The following is a 14,530-nucleotide window of genomic DNA, read 5'->3' as shown; positions in this document are numbered from 1 at the left end:
CTTGCAATCGAAACCAGCACGACACGAAACTGCAAGCGTTCACCGTGAAAACCGTTAGTGCTAAACCACGAAATGATGGTAAACCTACACTCTTAAAAATGAACTTCACCGCATAAACTCTTAAAAATGAACTTCACCGCATAGCACGCTCTTAGCCAACCACACTCTCAAATGATATCGTTATCTGCCCTGATTTGTTGAAAACGAGAGGCGTACGCCCTTTTGTGACACTTGTGCTGTTCATAATTGTCACAAAAAAGGTGTACACCTCCCGTTTTCAACAAATCGTGTCAGATAACGATATCATTCGAGGTGGTGGTTGGCTGGGAGCGTGCTATGAGGTGAAGTTCATTTTTAAGAGTGTAGGACGCTCCTAGCCAACCATCATCTGGAATGATATCGTTATCTGCCCTGATTTGTTGAAAACGGGAGGCGTACGCCTTTTCTGTGACAATTATGAACAGCATAAGTGTCACAGAAAAGGCGTACGCCTCCCGTTTTCAACAAATCAGGGCAGATAACGATATCATTTAAGATGGTGGTTGGCTAGGAACGTGCTATGCGGTGAAGTTCATTTTTAAGAGTGTAGACCTAACGAATTGGAGCACAATGAAGCATTTAGAATAATTTAAGATTCCGAGTGTGAGTGTAGAAGATGGCGCTCTCAAAGACGACGTTGGATTTCCTACACTCTTAAAAATGAACTTCACCACATAGCACGCTCCTAGCCAACCATCATGCCGAATGACAACGTTCTCACCCTAGATTTGTTGAAAACGGGAGGAGGAGCCTATTTGGTGCCGTGCATAATGGCACAAAATAGGCTCCTCCTCCCGTTTTCAACAAATCAGGGGCAAGAACGTTGTCATTCGGGATGATGGTTGGCTAGGAGCGTGCTATGTGGTGAAGTTCATTTTTAAGAGTGTAGGGTTCGTAGCGCAGGCTAACCTTTCCCTTCTCATCTTCTGCTCTCTTTTTTTTTTCTTTTTTTGCATAATAAACATACCCCTCCCCTTAACGTGATACGATTCGCTGACTTCTCGCTGATTTGTGTTGGTTGAGTAACCCAGGCATCAAACATTGGTCAATTACTTTGGCTGAAAGCTAAATGAATTCTGAAGGGTATGAGAAAGAGCAACTATACTCAGGGGCGAATAAAATAGGGCTGCACTGACAACGCCATTGTCGTGATTGTTACATACATTTTGGTGCATGGGAAGGTATCATATAAACAATGATAAATGACACGTTCTCTTTGTTTAAAAATACAAACATGACATGAGAAACTTTCCTCCTCCTGCGCGATCACAAATTGCTACAGGTTTACAAGAAGCTTTTTTTTTTCCCTGAAACCTCTAAACGTAGTCCATGAAGAATACGTAACGGTCTTTATACATTATTTTGGGAAAATCAGATACTCCGTGTCATAATCATAATGCATTTGTTGTTGTTGTTCCCCGTGTTGATTTAATCAGACCTTCAATTGGTGCTGCTGTCGACGTCCTTAGCCTTCAGCAATCATAAATATAGTTTATGCAGCAGGATTCTTTTTACATTCGAAGTCTCTGACGGTATGTGTATACGTGACAATCCGATGCTTTCCATAGGCGCCATGAAGGGAGTGTGCGACACGTTGTGACGCGCGTTGTGCGTCGCGTTTTGCGGCTGCATTGGCTGCAACAACAGTTACTATCACTATCATAATAGAGATTACGTAATGCGTACCCGCACCGCTCGCACACTCCTTCGATGGTGGTCCGCTAGGAATGTCTCGTATAGGACTTGCCCGACAAAGCGCTCACTGCTATTTTTTGTAACCGTTCCCGATGGCAGGACCGCTAAGCATTCTCACCGACCCTTGTAAACATCCCTTTGGTGACTCCGACTGCAGTTCGGGTTTCTTTTGCTTACACTGTTTCCAGACGCTGAGCCTGGGCTACCATGCTTTTGACAGGTGGACCTTCGCCACATGGACGAGGTGGCCAATCAGAGCCTCGTTGAGATTGGGATCGACCTCACGGAGTTCTACCTCAGTGTCGAGTGGGATATCTTACAAGTGCCAGCCGTGCGACACGAAAAATATTACACCTGCTGTGAGCAGCCCTACATCGACATCACCTTCAACATCAGCATGCGCCGCAAGACACTCTTCTACACCGTCAACCTCATCATCCCATGCATGGGCATTTCCTTCTTGACGGTCCTGGTCTTCTACCTGCCATCTGACAGCGGAGAGAAAGTTGCGTTGAGCATATCCATCCTCTTGTCTCTCACTGTGTTCTTCTTGCTGCTCGCAGAGATCATTCCACCGGCATCGCTTGTGGTGCCCCTGTTAGGAAAATACCTTCTATTTACGATGATCCTAGTGACGCTTTCCATCTGCGTGACTGTGATCGTTCTCAATGTGCACTTCCGAACGTCTTCCACGCATCGTATGGCCCCTTGGGTGAAACGTGTGTTTCTACGTGCACTGCCGCGGTTGCTGCTCATGCGGCGACCCGTCGACCAGGGACCACCTCCAAAAGTCTTAGTGCGAACCTGCAACGGGACGGAGTTTCGTGAAGCCTCGTCCGGAGAGAGTGCTACGCCGACGAGGGAACACAGCTTCCAGGCTTCTCCGGTGCATGAGGAAAGGATGTACCATGATCCGGCCTGCCAGGTTCATGGAGCAAGGCCGCATCGAAGACAACCGACAGATGATACCATTCCTCCTTTTCCAACGGGGAGGCCTTCACCTCCGCCGCCTGCTTGTCATACTGCGAGGAGGTTGCACTTTTGCCCTGAGCTTCAGAAAGCGATGGAGTCCGTGCATTTCATTGCTGAGCATGCACGTCGCTACGAGGATGAGCTTGAGGTAAGAAATTGTTCAAATATATATTTTCCTTGTCCAGACGAAGCAACGTCGTCCTTAAATAGCCAATCTCCCCTCTGTGATGTAGGAATCTTCCTGTCCCTTACCGTCTGGCGACTGTCTGGAAAGGCCTAATGGAACTAGATTATGGATATCACAATTTTGAACACAGAGTAGTCGTTACGCAGTGAGCAAAGGAGTTGAAACATGAAAGGAAAATCACAATCCTCTGTACATATTTGGTGTAATAAGGTTCTTTTCGAGATGGCAACAATTTCACATCGATATTGGACGTTGACTTTATATATTGGACAACTTTATATTGAACTTTAAATAAAGTTGTTGTTTGGACGTTGATTTATTTATTTATTTATTTAATGCACTGCATTTGCACTTGCTTGATGCACGCATTGTACTGAGTAATGAGTTAAAAAATGGCAGATATAATGCAAGTTACAGTGGCATCAAATCAACGACAGCGACAGAGCTGTTAAGGTAGTTCCATAATTGTTCCTTCATAGTTCATAGGTATATAGTTCTCCTGCTTGATGACAATACACAGACAGAGCTGTATATTTGCGCTCGCCTGTCGCTAATGCGGGGTCTCCTGCGGGGTTTCTATAGCTGCAGCTTTGACGTGTCTCTCCCGTGCTTATGCAACGTGACGTGCCCGAAGCTCTTCAAAAGAGTACACTTCGTACGGCCCATAATGCCGCCATTCCCCTCCGCACACACGCGCAATACAGTCTCCGCTGCTGCTATAGGCCCCGAGCAACCGCATAGGTGGCGCCTTGCGTTCTGCGCACTCTGCGGGATGTTTTGTCGTCAGAAGTAGGATGCTAAGTGACGAAGTTAGTGTGGGGTGTACGAACGTGTGAGATGGATAGTCGTATCGGAGCGGCATCCAAACTGTTAGAAGTGGAAGTATAGGAGCAGCATTCTAACCCTGTGTGGAGCAGGACGCTATTTTGGAGAGACAATAAAACAATAGAACGTCGCGGGTAGCTTTGAGCTATCCTTAACAAAATCCTTCCCTATTGAATACGTCTTTGGTGCATGAATTTTCTTTTAAACTAAATACGCCCTTTTTATATTTCAAATGCAATCGGGGATATGCAAAATTGTTCATATATCTGGCAACAATGGACTTTGACAGCCATGTTGGTTAGGTCAAGTGGGCATACATGTGAAGTCGGAGCCGCATTTAAGGGGGACATTTTCCCGCTTTACACCATGACACATGAAGGAATGATTTGAGCGTGCTACCACTGCTCTTTGATAACACGTTTGTAGCATATTGTGCGTCGACGGCGCCCTCCTCTCGATGTGTACACAAGCCGTAACTCGTAATCATATTGCAACTGAGAAGAAGTTTACACCCGGAAAAGCTGGTCTCAGCATGTACGAGGGGCTGTGCTACAAACGAAGGTGCAGCGTTGTCGACACTTGTAAACTTGATATATTCATTTGTGATATGGGAACAGTCTTTGAGGACCGCGTGGCTAGGCATGTATCGACGGAGTTCATCGTTCCCGATTTAGGTTGGCGCCATTCCGTGCACCTCTATGGGATACAAATAGGCATGTGCATATGCAGTTCGGGGAGAGAAAGGAATGATGATTTCCGTTTCTTTCTTTTCCTTTTTTTTTTTTTTTTTGTGGGGGGTTCAGGCATTCAGGGGTTCATTGTGGCAGTAGCAGAATTCGTCTGGTGTCGTATTCAAACTCCCTCTTTTTTTTTCTTTTCAACTGTGTGTTTTTTTTTTTTCTTTCTCTTTTCTTTTCTTTTTTTGTTACACTCAAACTCAAAAGAATGTTTGATGTAGTTAACGAGACGCTTCGGCTCGCGGCTGTCCCGAGCGATTACATCGAATTTTTCAGATTGCACGTACGAATCTGCGTAGGTATGCAGTCTTATGCATTTACTCAATTTTGCGCAGTGAAAACAGTCGCAATGTCCTTCGCGGAATTGGGAAATCATTGTAGTCATCTCACGTTCGAGTTGCCACACCAGTCAGGATGCGGAAGAGAATATTGCTAAAGAGATGAAAGTTACGCAAGATGGTAGGCACGTGGGAATATATATAGTATATATATACCCGAAGTGAATATGAAGCCGCACTAGGCTGGCACACCTTATGTGTAAATCTACTCCAATTACCGATTACGAAGCGGATAGTTATGAAACCGAATCGAATGCGACCCGGATACACATGTTGTACATGTACGGATATAAACATGCGACAATATAGTATTTACTCAATATAATCATACTATTATAATGATCGCTCACTTTCTTTTATACCATCTCTTGTGCCGTTTTCGGCCTTAAGTGTGCACCTTCGGAAGTATTCGAATATATTCGGTCTCGAAGAAACATCGATTCGATTCGAAATTCAAACATACAGGGTGAATTTAGCAAAGGTTACACATTTCGATCATTTCACCAACATAGAAGATGACGTCTCTGGCGCTTTAAACTTTGCAGACTGATTGTCACTTGCCTGAGGTTTTATCGATATTTTTTAACGCTATCATTTTGTAGAAAAAAAGCTAGAAACCAAGCAAGTTTTCAGAACTCCGTATTCGATTCGGAAATTGAATCAAATATAGAATTATTTGCTTCGGTATTCGAAAAATTTGAATATTCGCAAATGCCTACCGGATAAACAACAGAAAAAGACGGTTATGGGCATGCATGTGAACAGTTATAGACGCGTGGAAAATCAGTACAGAGACTATGAAAAGTGACTCACCCGTGACGTCATGGTAGGCGTCTGTACCATCCAGTTAGGGTCTATGTGGTAAGCTCAGCCAGGGTATGTGAGGGTCTATGTGGTAAGCATAGCACAACTGCGACTCGCAGTTGTGCTATCGCCTGTGTCCTGTGGTGTCCGTTTATGCTGCGCGTATCACATGAATCAATACCAACTACCCCGTTTCCAGACGTTACACCTGTGAGGGGTTTGCGAACGGTCATCTGCTTAACGAGAATCAATATGGCCGAATCTCTTGATCCCTTCAATGTCAGTGCTCGACGCCCACGTTTTGTTCAAGTGTAACGCAAATTGCAGAGGCTAAGACAACAACTTTTTTTCACAAACTGCGACATTTACGCTTTACCAACGACCAAGCAATGATCTCAATGATGGCACATGGCAAAGATGATTACCGGTCTAACGCGGCCGACATCGCGCAACGTACCAAGCGACCCTGCGATATTTCAAATTGGTAGAAGAGAAGGTACCTTCGCTAGAAATACGGAGAGCGCCGATCTTTGTCTCCGCTACCGCTACTTTACATCAAATTGAAAACGTGGGAAAAAGCGTGGCACCTGCAGAAGTTTTCCTTATCATTTCTTTTATTCACTTGCCATTCAGGCATCACATATACTGAAGGATAATGTATTTTTTACGAATATTGCGCAATTCATTTATGATGGTGGTTAATAACTGACCTTAAATAACTTATTCACGTAAATGGAAATGAATATTCTGGGGAACAATGTACCATTTTTCTGCATAGTCCCCCATGCAGGTGCACCATCGTTTGCGAAGCACTTGTGTTCTAGTGGAGAAGCCTTTTGGGCGTGTGCGCAGCCATTCATGCACCGCTTATTTCGCATCTTCGCCGGATGCAAATTTACGGTCACCCAGATCCCCGTTGAGGCGTTCAAAGATGTGGCAATTCGATGACGCAAGGTCAGGTGAATATGACGGATGTGGAATGCAATCGAATCGAATATCGTAAATGGTTGAAGTAGTCATACGAGACGTACACTCTAAAAACAGAACTTCACCGCATACACGCTGTGCGCCAACCATTGCCACGAATGATAGGGTTATCGCTGCTGATTCGAAGAGAGAAGGGGGCGTACGCCTTTTTGTGGCAATTTGAATATATGAAAATTGCCACAAAAAGGCGTACGCCCCCTTCACTCCTCGAATCAGAAGTGATAACTCTATCATTCGTGGCAATGGTTGGCGCACAGCGTGCTATGCGGTGAAGTTCTGTTTTTAGAGTGTATACGGGCGGGCATTGTCATGTAGAAGAAGCCTCTTACAGAGCAGTCGACGGCGTTTTGTTCTTTTAACAAGCTTCAGATGTGTCACTAGCAGGTCACAATATGTTTTGCTTTTTTTCTATGCCCACTACGCATATAATTTATGCACCTGTTGTAGTGTTATGCAGGCACTACCATACTGTGCCTTCATCCCATGGTGGATGTCGATGAGTTTCACCTTCTTACTCATAAGAGAACGGATGACCGACCGTTGGCCTGTTTCACGTCAGTTCAGGCAGGGAGGTCCCATCGACCCCTGGATTTTCATTATTTTTTATGTTTAGGAGCTGATCGTACATGATGACCAACAGCGGTAAAACGAATAATTTCTACCGAATAGTTTTCGTGCAAAAAAATCCAGAAAATCCGGCCCTGAATTCGAGTGTTTCAGTTTTGCGGTGTTTGCACGCGTATATCTCGTGAGTTTTAAAAGATATTGTTGTGAAATTTTTTATGCTTTAGTATGCCTACGGGCCAGCAGTCCGAGCATAAATTTTAGCGCGCAGGTGCAACGCTGTGTTCTATAAAAAATGGCGAACATGCTCTCTCGCGCAACTTTGTTTAAACTTCGACGCGTGATTTCTCTGGCTGTAGATGTCCCTCATTACCATACCCATCAGTTCACTCAGCGTTTAATGTTCTTTCATCTGATATACCTATCGTGCGTATACCTCCTACAGATATCTGATGAAACACGCAAATGTTTAGGCATATTTCGAAAAAACAAGGATTTAGCGCGTCTGTTTCTCAAAAAGGCCCTTTTGATTTCATTTATATCTTGGAAGGACAGGCCCGATGTTAGACTTTTAATCTGACGTTAAAAAAATCTGCTTCAAAAGGCGTACAGTGGCGATTAGCGCGTTAAAACGCGGCCCTGCTCTGCGTGCGTACGTCTTGGAGCCCGGATGGCGGTAGCCTCCTGTCGGTGTCGAAGAAAAGGGACAGCTTTGAGTAATCAAAAGTGGTAGTTAATGTCGATATATTTACAAGTCTGCGAAACCGGAAGCCGTATTTTCCAATGACAGCGACAAATGATTTCACTCAGTTTCTATGAAAACATCACTTTTCTGCATTCACTGTCCACTGTACGAGCTATTAATGTTTCTCGGCCTCCACTTCGCCACGCATGCGAACCTTGTATGCCACTTTGATGCGGTATACATTTATCCATTCCTTTTTCTTTTGCATTCTAAAAGAAGCCACATCCTCAGCGCGTAGATGGAGTAAATGAACGCGCTTTAGGTGTTTTGGCAAGCACGTTATAATATCTTGTGACCCTAGGATGACATGTTGCTCGGGTGCACGCAAGTTGGATGTCGTGGTATGGTGCTTGATTATTTCACCGATCCTGTCATGCGCACTTTTGTCGTTGCCTGTTCCTGTGAACAGCCATGTCGCGCTGGCAAAACTAGATTTGGAGGTCTCATAGAGCCCATGCCGATTTTTAAAATGGCTCGCTGCTCCATCTGACACGTAAATCATTAGCTGCAAGAGGAACGTTCTCGTCAAGCCACTCTTCAATAGCAATGAAAGCTCAGTGAGTATGCTGAATCGTGGCACAAGTCTTCGCTCACCACACCAAAACTGTACCATCCAAAACTGTAAACCGTGCGAGCTGTTACCACACATCTGAATATAAAAATCTGTTTTTCCCCAGTGGCACGCTTGTATTTCGCTAGGCATAGCTACTGTTCAGTTTTCAGCGAACTCGAAGTGCATTATGTGTGTCTTGGAAGGTGGATTAGTACTTTTTTCCCCCGTATGGTTTTGCTCTGAGCGTCTCTAATGTAATTATGACAAATGTGAGAACTCGGTCACTTCCTTGGCTCTGAAAGGAAATGTACTGCTGCAACTTCAGCACAGAACATGCATTTTGACCTGAAAATCCCCTGCATACCTTAAAAATATCGTAAAATTAAGTAAATTAAGCTTCGTAGGAACTTGCGGGAACCCTGGAAAAAGCAACTCCTAACTCGATATATATTTGTACAGTATGCTTATCACCGTGTAAGCAGCTTGCAAGAGAGAGGTTTTACCTCCGCTGACCATTGAGTTGTTGAAATACGGCTTTACGCCAACATAGGATTCCATTCAGATGCTTTGTGGGAAATAATGAACTTCCAGGCGTGGATTCTTTCTTCAGCAGGTCGTCAAAAGTTTGCCGACGAATAGCTCAGGTAAGGCTAAGGGCAGACAGCCTTGTCCAAACAAAGGACGCATCGACTGGAGGCTCGCCATCCCGCAGCCGGGCTCGACACGAACGCAAGCAGAGTAGGCCGTGTTTTAACGTGCGTATCGCCAGTGTACGCCTTCTGAAGCTGAATTTTCTTACATCACATGAAAGGTCTAACATCGGGCCATGCCCTGGCAAAATATAAATGAAATCAAAAGGGCCTTTTTGAGAAACAGACGCCCAAAATCCTCGTTTTTTCGAAATATGCCTAAGCATTTGCCTGCTTCAGCAGATAGATATATCAGATGAAAGAGAATTAAAAGCTGAGTGAAGCGATACCAAGTATGGTAATGAGTGACATCTACAGCCAGAGAAATCACACGTCGAAGTTCAATAAAAACTGCGCGAGAAAGCACGTTCGCCATTTTGTATAGAGCGTTGCACCTGCGCGCCAGAATTTGCGTTCGGACTGCTGGCCTGTAGGCATACTAAAGCATAAAAATATTTCACTACAATATCTTATAAAGCTCAGGATATATACGCGTGCAAACACGGTAAAGCTTAAACTCTCGAATTCAGGGCCGAATTTTCTCAATTTTTTTGCACGAAAACTATTCGGTAGAAATTTTTCATTTTACCGCTGTTGATCATCATGTACGATTAGCTTCTACATATAAAAAAAATAATGAAAATCCAGGAGGTCGATGGGACCTCCCTGCCAGAACTGACGTGAAACCGGCCCGTTGTTTCTCCGTGGTGCGAGCCTGAAGCAGGGCAGCCATTTTTAATCAGTTTTCGCGTGATTACACGTTCCACGCGGATGTCTCAAAATCCCACACGCAACAAGAATATTATGCACGAGGTGCAGTTCGGAATTTCAATTAAAGAGTTGAGTTTATTAATTGTAATACTCTCGTATAATAGTGTTTAAATTCGTTGCAAATAAGTACAAATAAGTGCCTGTGACAAATTTAAAGTTACACTCTTAAAAAGGGTGTTCTATCGCTTTCTATAGAAACCTCGAAAAGGCAACTTCGAGGCTGCTACTGGGTCAAGCCTCCAGGTTCAGTACCGCGTCGTTACCAATCTTACTGCGATAAAATTGGCGTCGGTCACAGTGAACGTGCCGTAATTTTCACACCTTGTCTCAAAATCATCATCCTGCCAACGTCGTTCTCAACTTTGTCTTGGACTTCCCGCCTTGCAACATGATCACGTTGCACGCACCACATATGCCAACGCATATATGTGCATTCCGAATACGCATTCCGTACACACGTACGTACGTATGTACGTACGTACATCGCTGACCTCGTTAATTAACCGAAGTAAAAAATATTAGATAAGATACTGCGTCTCTCCTGCATAGGATACGGCTGGATGTCCAGCACAACGCGACCATTGGGTAAACTCGGAAAGTCCGATTCCCTCAAGTGCAGCGAGTGCGGGGTTATAGAAGATGCAGAACAGATACTCCTCTGGTGTTCCAAGTACGCCGACAGTGGCTAGGTCCTGGAAGCGATTTTAGCTCGCCTGGACGCCTGACCATTTTGGGAAAAAAATTGGGGTCGCTGGTCAGCGCAGCACCCAGCGGATGAATTACAAGCACTGGCACGTTTCCTTGAAGAAACTCGACAGATTGACACAATATGACTCGTGCTCGAGGTCATTTGAGCAAGTGTCCTGCGGTGCACGTGTTTTCCTCCAGTGATCCTCATCAGCTGAGGTCTCTTTCTTATTCGCTGCTCTATGCTTCCTTTGCTCTTCCTCTGGGGAAGCCAGTCCGACCCTGTCACGACTCTCGTCTCTGTTTTCTTTTCCTTCTTTTTCCTATCATGATGCTAATGTTGGGAGAAACAATCACCACCACAACACTGCTATAGAGTCACAAGATTAAGTGGGTTCATCTCACTCCTGGCTTACCGACGGCAAAGAGAAATTGTACGAGGGAAAGAAGAAGCCCGGCCAACAGGGACCCCTGGCGCAATGGTGGAAAATCAATGAAGACACGTTCACTCGCTTCTGCGCTTCGTGGTGCTGTTTGTGTACTAGGATTGCATAACAAATAAAAAGAATGGTAGTCCCATCAGGTCGAATTTCGCTGCACAGGCATCCCTGTTTATTAAGGTACAATCAATGGTTAAAACAAAGAGAAAGGAAAGGTAGCGATGGCAGGGGCTGAGGAAAAAAAAAACCAACTACACTGCTGACGTAGCGATGACATGCTACTATACGAAAGTAAAATTCAAAACAACAACGCAAACCGCAGGAAAGACGAAAAACAATTCCGAACGTTGAACGTAGAGTAAGGAAAAAGTTTAGACAAGACATGACAATGCAAACGGTAATACATCCTCCCGATGCAAGCAATGTCTGTCACGTTGACATAGAGCGTGCGTCCTTTTAGGCAACAATGTAGAAAAGGAAGGCTAATTACGGAGCATCTTTAAGAAAAATCGAGTCAATAGCATTTACTTTGGCGGGACTTTTGCTACACGTACCTAATAAATCTATCGTGTTTGTGCCGAATTAGGTTATATTATTCGAATTTTTTTAATTATTTTCAAGTTTTTTAAAAGTTTTTTATGACACAATCTCATAAAACAACTTGATCCCGCTAACAAAACCCGACGTCGAATACGTTCTTGCTGTCGATTGGTTCATTGGATGAACGTTACAGCATATATTGCGGGGCACGTGATCGGGACATAATGGATGAAGACCGTTTCTGCCTTCATCTCCATTTGTCAGTAAAACCACCTTGCAGTTGGATCAGTAGTATCTTTCAATTTCAACTAGACATACACGTAAAGTAAGTCAGCCTACATGTGTGTGGCACATGCATCACTCACTCATAACTCACCTTACATGCACTCTTAAAAATGAACTTCACCGCATAGCACGCTCCTAGCCAACCATCATCTCGAATGATATCGTTATCTGCCCTGATTTGTTGAAAACGAGAGGCGTACGCCTTTTTGTGACACTTATGCTGTTCATAATTGTCACAGAAAAGGCGTACGCCCCCCGTTTTCAACAAATCAGGGCAGATAACGATATCATTCGAGACGATGGTTGGCTAGGAACGTGCTATGCGGTGAAGTTCATTTTTAAGAGTGTGTGTAGATCTACTCACAATAATTGTTTATTTTCAATGACAAGTCCAAAATAGCACCTATGAGTAAGAGGTCGAAATTCCATCTCTGAGCGCATACTGGCATCTACACTCTTAAAAACGAACTTCACCGCATAGCACGCTCCTAGCCCACCATTATCTCGAATGATATCGTTATCTGCCCTGATTTGTTGAGAACGGGAGACGTACGCCTTTTTTATCACACTTATGCTGTTCATAATTGTCACAGAAAAGGCGTACGCCTCCCGATTTCAACAAATCAGGGCGTACAACGATATCATTCGAAGTTATGGTTGGCTATGAGCGTGCTATGCGGTGAAGTTCATTTCTAAGAGTGTAGTGGGAGGAATTATATGTATCGTTTCAATCTATTTTCATGGTTGTGACGCTCTGAACATAAATGATTATGTTGAACCTTATTCTGAGACGATGAATGGGGAGTTTCATTGCAAGGTCGATACTCTATCACATTGCTAGTGGTGATGTGGGGAGTGGATTAATGAGCCCTTTCACAATAAGGATCGAAGGTCCCTATGATGTCCAAAAAGGTCAAAAGATCTTTGAGGGCAGAGCAAAAGTGGCCTGGATTTGGCCAGGGACCAAGCAATTTTGAGAGGGAGATGGGACGAGAGTCCGGCCGAGTGAGAGATCCGGAGAGTGCGGTTCGGGAAGGTTGGTAGTGGGGGCAAAGAATGTGCTCTAGATCTTCTAGAGCACCGCAGTGACAGCATCTGGGAGAGTCAACTTGTCTCAAGCGGTAACGCCACTGAGCCCTGAAAGCAACATCGATTCGCATTCGATGAATTAATGCAACATCTTGACGAGAGGTGCTTCGTGGTATGTGGAAAGCGAACGTTGGATCAACTCTTCTCAGTATAGATGGGGAGAGAATATCATTTGTCCATTGACGGGAAGCCAGGGGAATCCCCTAGGCGTCGAAGTAAGGAACGCGGTCTCCTCTCATGAGCGCAATTATCGTCCGTTTCCTTGACGAGAGAGCTGCTTCTGCGGCGCTGTCGGCCTGTTCATTCCCCACGACACCATAATGGGCTGGAACCAACTGGAGAACGAGCCTGCGCCCCGCTTCGTAGACAAGGTGGTAAGCCATTATCACATTCATCACTAGCGGTGCGGATGAGCCTCGTATGCCAGAATTTTCAATAGCTTGTAGTGCAGATTTTGAGTCAGTAAACACTGCCTATTCCTGCGGGGTAAAATCAACGATATGCTGCAGAAAGAAAAGAATGCCATAGAGTTCCGCAGCTGTTGATGAGGTTTGATGCGAAAGGCGTCGTCCTTGCACTACGCCTTCTGATGGTATGACGAATGCCGAGGCGGACTTGCCATTTCTGGATGCGCCATCTGTATATGCTGCTGCAGACGTAGAACCTTTCTCGTCTACCAGCTGATCTCTTCGTTCCAGAAGGTTCGGAAGACTTACGAAGGTGGGTGGCACCGGCAGAGACCAGGAAGCTTCCGGCGGTGTTACGTCCTTAGCTACGAAGCCAGTGAGACTCTGGCGTACGTGTCCTCTGCGCTACTCGATGGAAGTCGCTTTCAGGACGGTATCGAATTTTCCTGAGGAGCGAGTGATGGGGAATGTGCGCACGCAAACGTAGGAAGTACCAAGCAGTTTCACGTTCACGTAGAACCTCAACCGGGAGTTCACCAGCTTCAGCCAGGACTTGCCGTATTTCAGCCATCCTTGGAACTCCAGGCAGCGACGAGCTTGTACCTAACAGGGTCCGAAGGTATTTAATGATGTTGTGGAAATCCTGTGCAAGATTGGAAGGCTGTAAAGCACAGTCGCCCTCACCAAAGCCGTGTGAACTGCTAGAAGGGAGCGCTGAACACAGCCGCATCCTGAGACAGAAAGATGTTGAATAGTTGAATTGCAGGGAGCAATCGCTGTACTTTTTTAAAGGACGACGGAAGCGAAAATAAGCTGCAAAGCTGTTTACTTCATATTGCGGTGTGTACCAAAACAATGCGAATTCGGCTGAGATATACGTATATTCGTTGAAATGCCACCATAATCGCGTTATAAAATTCGGCCGCGGAACGCTCTGAGCCCCTGGTGAGCGTCGCCGCGCCGCCGTAGCAGATCACGGAAGTGACGCATATTGTTCCTGCTGTTGGAGTTCCTGACGTTCATTTCGCGGTTGTTTTGCGAACGGAGGTTAACTTTCGCGACAAGAAAAATTGTATAGGCTAGTGAAGTGTTTCCTGGCTGTGCTACAGCATGTTGCCGACTTCCTTTCGGCAACGCGAGTACAGAGTCTTTCTTGGACTAACGACACGCGGGCAT

The 14,530-nt window shown here is 45.1% G+C and overlaps 1 protein-coding gene across 1 annotated transcript in view; it reads left to right on the top strand.

Moving 5' to 3' along the window:
• Positions 1-14,530, top strand: part of LOC135385688 (acetylcholine receptor subunit alpha-like) — a 341,733-nt gene that overhangs the window by 314,099 nt on the left and 13,104 nt on the right. The window contains exon 6 of the mRNA XM_064615150.1: positions 1,955-2,854. Coding sequence (XP_064471220.1) covers positions 1,955-2,854 — 900 coding nt within the window. The remainder of the gene's footprint in view (positions 1-1,954; positions 2,855-14,530) is intronic.

This window comes from Ornithodoros turicata, chromosome 2, assembly GCF_037126465.1.
Source record: "Ornithodoros turicata isolate Travis chromosome 2, ASM3712646v1, whole genome shotgun sequence".
Taxonomy (NCBI): domain Eukaryota; kingdom Metazoa; phylum Arthropoda; class Arachnida; order Ixodida; family Argasidae; genus Ornithodoros; species Ornithodoros turicata.
The sequence above is the reverse complement of the archived record's forward strand: the minus strand, read 5'-3'. Positions and strand labels throughout refer to the sequence as shown.